The sequence below is a fragment of the Nuphar pumila genome, chromosome 14 (genome assembly GCF_984573655.1).
Source record: "Nuphar pumila chromosome 14, dmNupPumi1.hap1.1, whole genome shotgun sequence".
Lineage (NCBI taxonomy): Eukaryota > Viridiplantae > Streptophyta > Magnoliopsida > Nymphaeales > Nymphaeaceae > Nuphar > Nuphar pumila.
The window spans coordinates 67604738-67611248 of NC_143262.1; the positions used below are offsets into that span (position 1 = coordinate 67604738).

Consider the following 6511-nt stretch of genomic DNA (forward strand, 5'->3'; position numbering starts at 1 on the left):
TTAAGAATAATCACATTTATCTTTGTTTTTATTTGTGGTTCATTTCGATTCTCATTCAATATATATATATTCTTCAGGCTTCTTATACATTTTAAAATGCATCACTTCTCGTTTCCACTTCTTCTATGGTTTTCGGCTTTGGCTTCCTAGTAACTTTGGATCAAACACATTTTCCATCTTTATAATACAAAGAACCACATGTTTTACAAAAAGATATCATTGATTCATATTCGATATTTTGCTTTATCACATTTCATTGCTGATTAAAATTTCCATCTCCTTCACAGGCACGAAACTTGTCAGGACTTCAATGCATATTCTATCATAAACATCCTTATCTTGCCTCCTTGTGCAATCATCGATTTCCAGAAGAAATGCATTAAAAAATTTTGCTATACCTTTAAAATAACTTCTCCTCCCAAAGCTCTACTGACACATCCGTAACCGTATCCACAATAGAATAGTCGATGTCATTCTTGGCCAGGTTTTCATCTATTGGTCATCAACGTTCTTTAGGTCACTTTCCAGACCCCTTTCCTCATAATCAGCCTCATGTCTTCCTCTTTCTTGACTCTTATAAAAAACAGTCCATTTTTTACCAGGCGAGAATTTGTTCTCGGAAATGCCTGACCACATACTTGATAGGATATCAAAAATATAGCTGAACTCCATTTCTCTTTTTCTTATCTTCTCCACTCGACAGACCAGCTATAGACTCCATGAGTGCGGTTTCAAAAGGTTCTTAATTATATCGGTCATCCGGAATGTATAACATCTTCTGATCTCCCACCATCATCGAACCAAAACCTTCAATCTGATTATTCGACCCCCCACCTTTGTTACCAACCACGTCTGACCAAGATCTTACCTTCAACCCCATTAGCAGAGCTGGAACAAAAAAAAAAAGATTGACGTTTCCTAAGATAAATAAAGTAGTATGAAAGCTCCATTTGGGAGCTGTAAGTTTGGGGGGGAAGCGGGGACCAAATTTCCATCTCAACGGCTATTTTTAAAAAAAAAAACATGCATGTAATATAGTCAAAATAAAATATGGTTTTGCCAAATGGTGTTAAACTATAGTGTTGCGGTCGCCAACTCCATTCCCAATTGTAATGTTTTTGTAGCACCCCTACTGTCAAACAGCAGAGAGCATGGAAAACACTTGAGAGGAAACGGCAAGACACCTCCCATTCGAGGCTCCAAAACTGGGAAGCAGATCAGGTCATGGCTGAACATGGGCTTTTTGCTCATGCCAACATCGTGGCCGTCTGTTTGAATTTTGGATGAATGCCACGTAACATATAACTGTTCCGTGGGCTTTTTAACTTTTTTTCAAAATACAAAACGGACGGCCACGATGTTGGCATGAGCAAAAAAGCTCATGTTCATGATGACCTGATCTGCTTTCCCAAAACTGATCTCAAGTTGCATTAGAATATTAATAAATTCCATTTTTGACAATTTTTTAAGAGAGAGAGAAATTCAATTTGGCACTTAAAACACTGAAGATATCTCGATATTTGTTCCTCCTTGGATCGTTGTCCTTTCGGTCATCTCATCTTGTCACACGCCACGACAAAGGCAGCATCCCAAGGAGAAGGCACCACAGCAGCGCCATCCTTGCTTTCCCTCGTTTTTTTTTTGTGAATGCATGCATTTCACATTGTAGCTTTTCCCGAAATAACGAATTTCTTTTTTTTTTCATAATTAACCCGTGGAAACCACTCACCGGCGCGGACACATAGTCGCCATCAAGCTGCAGGAAACGCCACGGCTAATACAACTGACCCCGGGGCTTCTACTTGCTTCGGCTTATGCAAAAGAGATAACGCCCGTGAGAATTGAACCCCGACTTCTCATATGACAGCCAAGGCCCGTTCTAACTAGTCTAACTAGGGGTGTCAGATGATCGGGTTTGGCTCGGATCCAGGTGAAACCAGACTTGGACTAGATTTCTAGGTATAGTATTAGGTCTGGATTCTGGTTTAATAAGTCCACTATGAGAAAAAACATATCCAGTCTCAATAAGAACTACATGAACCAAACCCCAACTATACTCTGTAAAACCATATTTTTTTTATCATTTTTTATATTGAAAAATTATGAGTCTTAATCGGAACTGGGAGTCCATGTATTAATTGGACTTTCATATCTGAACCCGAGTCTTAATCGGATCTTCTTATTTATCGCCATACCCGAACCTTATAGAGTTTGGTTTGGGTCAGGTCAGGGTAAACCAGGCCGGTTGACACCCCTAATGCTAACCCCGGGTCAAACGAAACGAATTTGATTTTCCAATTTACTATCCAAAAATCCAAAGATAGGGTCGCCGGAGAGGGGGTGGGGGTTCGCCATCTATCAAGGGCAGTAAGCACTGCTCCTAGTTCCCACCTTCCTCACGTTTGACAATATAATGAAGCTTTTTGGGACCACCTTTGGAACATAGCGGCGCCTACAATGACTCCTATCTAGAAAAGTAAGCTGACTTGGTCACCGACTCTTTGGACTCCAATAATTAAGATTTTCCTTCTAACCAAAGGGGCCTCCGCTTGTCTGGCAGGAGCAGTTAGAGTAGGTCACCTTGTGTTGGGACGTTGCAAGTTCGAATCCCTATTATATATGGTTGTATAACTGGCCCCAGCTTTCTCTGTATAAAAACAAAGATTTCCCTTCCAAACAACAGCCCATTTCCCAATTCCCACTGGCCATATCATCACTGCGAAACCTACAAAACTAGTCATAAATATGAAATGTTTGTTCAAACTCAAGATTTAATTTATCTGGCAGCGAGGCCGCCCCATTTAGTGATCCTGTTCTTGATGAGCGGTTTCCTTCATCATAATTTTTTTTTTAAACCTACTTAAAGCTTGGGCATTAGTAAAAAATACACCTAATTTTTTTTAAATTTTAAAAAGACACCTAAATTTTTGGACTGTTAATAAAAACTAAACTTCTATCCATTTAACCAAAGTTATCAGTAAGAGTTAAGAGAGTTAATTTACTAGTTAACCCTTCAAAGATTCCTTTCCTCTTTTTCAGGTGTATTTTTTAAAATATAATGTTGAGGGTAAAATGATGATTCTATATCACATTTCACAGCAAACTTGATCGTAATAAACTCGTCAGAATTTTTAATTAACCATAATATTTTTTAAGTGCAATTTATAAAATTTTTAAAAAATTAAGTGCCTTACAATTGCACGTGAAAACCACATGGTTGTCGTAAGAAGAGATCCATTTTATTACTATTTACATGAGGAAGTGAAAACGAGAATGAGACGTGTAAGATTTATCATTTTATTTGGATTTTGCACTTAAATTTGATATTGTTTCAGAAAAGAACTTAAAGTTGATATATATCTGAAATCGGAACTGCGTTTCACAACTCACATCAACTGGGAAATTGATGACTAAATTTGTGGAGCCTGCCTTGAGTGAGTAATCTCTCCTCCAAGGCTCACCTGAGGGTTCGAAGTCTACTTAATTTGTTTCTTTATTTTCTTATTATTTTGCTTTGAGTTTTAGTTTACGATTTACAAATCGTAGTTTAACTTTCCATCAGTCCCTCGATTAGCCATCTTTTGATTAGGACATGGCTTAGTGCAGTTTCGTCATAGTTTTTCTAATGTTTAATGATTATTTTATTATTTTTTTTAGAATCAGTTTGGTCATACTTCAACCCATTACCGACAAGGGTAGGAGCAGTTACCGTCACCTTGTGTTGAGAAGTTGCAAGTTCGAATCCCAACAGTATTGTTGTATAACTGGTGGGGTCTGCCTAACCCCAGCTTGCCTATCAAAAAAAAAAGTTCAACCTCGCCTACCAGCTCGGCATACAACTAGACAGCATAAAAAAAAATTCACACGATGACCTTTTCTCATCACGGGAGCAGTGCAGAGAAGCGACTTGATCAAGCGAACTGGGTTAACTCAACCTAGGTATCTGAGTGAACCTAGTCCGAGTAGGGGTGTCAACGGGCCTCGTTTATCCCCAACCGGAACCAAACCTTATAGGCTCCGGATATGGTGATCAATAAGATGACTCGGGTCTGGATCAAAAGGTTCAATTTATACGTGGACCTGAGTATAGTTTGTGAAATTTTATAACAGACCCAGACCCGACCCAAGTTTCGATTAAGACTCCTTAATCACAATTTTTCATTGTAAAAATGATAAAAAATATGGTTTTACTGGGTATGGTTTGGGTTTGGTTCATGTAGTTCTTATTGGGTCTGGGTATGATTTTTCTTATAGTGGAGCCGATTAAACCCACATCTGAACCCAATACCATACCCGAAAATCTGATCATGCCCGTTGACACCCCTAAGTCCGCAGCACCACCGATTGAACAGCATAATAAACAAATCATCAACATATTTATTAAAATCCCTTTGAGGAGATAATTATCATACATACATATGCATCAACCTAACATCGTCATACCCTTTTAGTGCCTGATGCCGTCTACAGTCAACCTTATCACATCCACCTAAAATTAGAAAAAAAAAAAAAGACAATGACGCCCTTCCGTCGTTAGGGATGAGACGGTAATAAAATAAAAAGCACTGATATCTCATGATCAGCGAAGGAAATCCATGAACTTGAAGAGCCAAGGAGAGGTGATCTTGGCCGCCTTCTCCGCTTCATCACTACACGTTGTGGTGGTGGTGGTGGCGGGGGTGGCGGGGGTTGCCGTTAGCGGCTTTGGGCACAAGAAGAAGTTCCTCGAACCCAAACCCATCAGTTTCTCCTTGGGATCCAATCCTGTCCAAGCAAAACAAGAAGGATAAGAAAAGAATGAAAACCCCAAAATCACGGTCATATGAAAAAAAAACCTAGGGGGCATTATCGTCATCTAAAAGAAAGCGAAACGGCTTCGCGGCCGGTGGACGGAACGGAACGGAAGAGAAGAAGAGCCGCCACTTTCCTTCTTCCACCACGGCCACAAGAAAAGCAGGGAGGGAGCGGCAAAAAACTACCCACCCGACGCAAAGCGGGAAACCACCTCTTCCACGAGGGCGTTTTCGTAATTATGAGAAAGACAGATAGAGGAAGAAACAAAAGAAGGGAAGAGAGGGGTTAGCGACTGCTTACTTTCGAGACTGAACTGCGAATAATGGAGGTCAAATGCCGAAGGGTCGGTCAAGGATAGGATCAGCCTCCTTCCTTCCTTGGCGTACTGCCTAAGCGTGGCGGCGATGAGATCCTGGACGGTAGATTCCCGCGAGATGACGATGTGGATCGGACCTAGGCTGCGTTGGACGGTGACGTTGAGGAGGAGCTTCGTCAGGCGAGGCGGACCATGGAAATCTGCCGGCGGAAGACCGGCCGTCCGGCGGCACTCGAAGAGCTCCGGATGGGTCTTGGGCCGGCGGAGGACTGCACCAGTGTCCCTCGAGTCCGACGGGATCCGTCCGTGGAACGACGCCGACTTCTTTCCCTTCTCTTCGCGTCGGGAAGCCCTCGGAGACGGCATTTGTGGTTCGATCCCTCGATCGCCCTTCCTTCCTTCTCTTTCCTTCTCTACGGTTTCTTCTTCTTCTTCTTCTTCTTATTTGGTTACCTCAAACGGCGGTATCGGAAGTATCTCGGGCGTGGGAAGCCTCGAGAGGGAGACGGGCGGAGGCCCCGACGGATGCCGAGAGTCGGAGATTGCATAACCAGAGAGGATCCTCCAAGGGTGGATTGGGGAATCGGAAATAATTCGCAAGGAGAGAGCAAGGGGGAGAGTGAGATTTTATGAAAGCAACTCCCTTCCGGAAGGCGCAGGGGAAGGTTTCCAAACAGGAGTCCCATTATTGGTGGGACACCTATTGGCGGCTGCGCCATGTCTCCTATCCCTATAATCCTTTCGTATCTATCACCTTTACGTCTCTTAACCGGATTTTGCTTTGCTACTTTAGGGCCATATTTGTCATTGTAAAAAATCTTGAGGATAAGATACGAACATCAGAAGATCCCACACGCAAGCAACCACAAACCCCGGACTCTTCCTCGCGGGTTACCTCGTGCCCGTGTCCACCAATCACGTGTATGGCTCGGGCTTTGTGGAGTTTCCCGTGTTTCACCCTCAACTATAAAGGTCAAGGACAAAAAGGGGGGGGTCAACATGTAGTGGTGTCAAGGGATCGGGTTTGACTTGGACCGATCCATGACCCATACCAAACCTTATAGGGTGACAATAAATGAGAAGGTCCGATTAGAATCTGGGTCAGACCCAAAGAGTCTGATTAATATATAGAGCACGGCATGATTTGTGAAATTAATATTGACAAAATTCGAAAAAGCAGTAAAGGCCGTTTGGTAATGACGCATGGGTAAGAAAAATCTGTGGTCAGGCCGGGTGGATGGATGGATGCATGGAAGGTGCATGCAGGCTTTTGCTTGGGATTGGGGCCACCGAGAATGACGACTTTAGGGGTGTCAACTGGTCGGACAAAATAAGAGGGTTCAAACTCGGATACGATTAAGTGATCCAGGTACCATATTCGGATTCAGGTCTGATCAGATT

General features: G+C 42.4%; 1 protein-coding gene across 1 annotated transcript; it reads right to left on the reverse strand.

Moving 5' to 3' along the window:
• Nucleotides 1–4357: 4357 nt before the first annotated feature.
• LOC149816910 (uncharacterized) lies at nt 4358–5768 on the reverse strand. The gene is made up of 2 exons (XM_089986747.1): nt 5095–5768; nt 4358–4764 (listed from the first exon to the last, which is right to left on the reverse strand). The coding sequence occupies exons 1-2, from the start codon at nt 5474–5476 to the stop codon at nt 4580–4582; spliced, it is 567 nt and encodes a 188-aa protein (XP_089842873.1). The 5' UTR covers nt 5477–5768; the 3' UTR covers nt 4358–4579.
• Nucleotides 5769–6511: the final 743 nt, after the last annotated feature.

What these genes read in the sequence shown, in the direction of transcription:
- LOC149816910 (XM_089986747.1), bottom strand. Translation starts at nt 5,476, where the DNA reads ATGCCGTCTCCGAGGGCTTCCCGACGCGAAGAGAAGGGAAAGAAGTCG. An exon ending in TTCGCAGTTCAGTCTCGAAA is followed by an intron (nt 4,765 to 5,094) that starts GTAAGCAGTCGC and finishes TTGCTTGGACAG; the next exon opens with GATTGGATCCCAAGGAGAAA.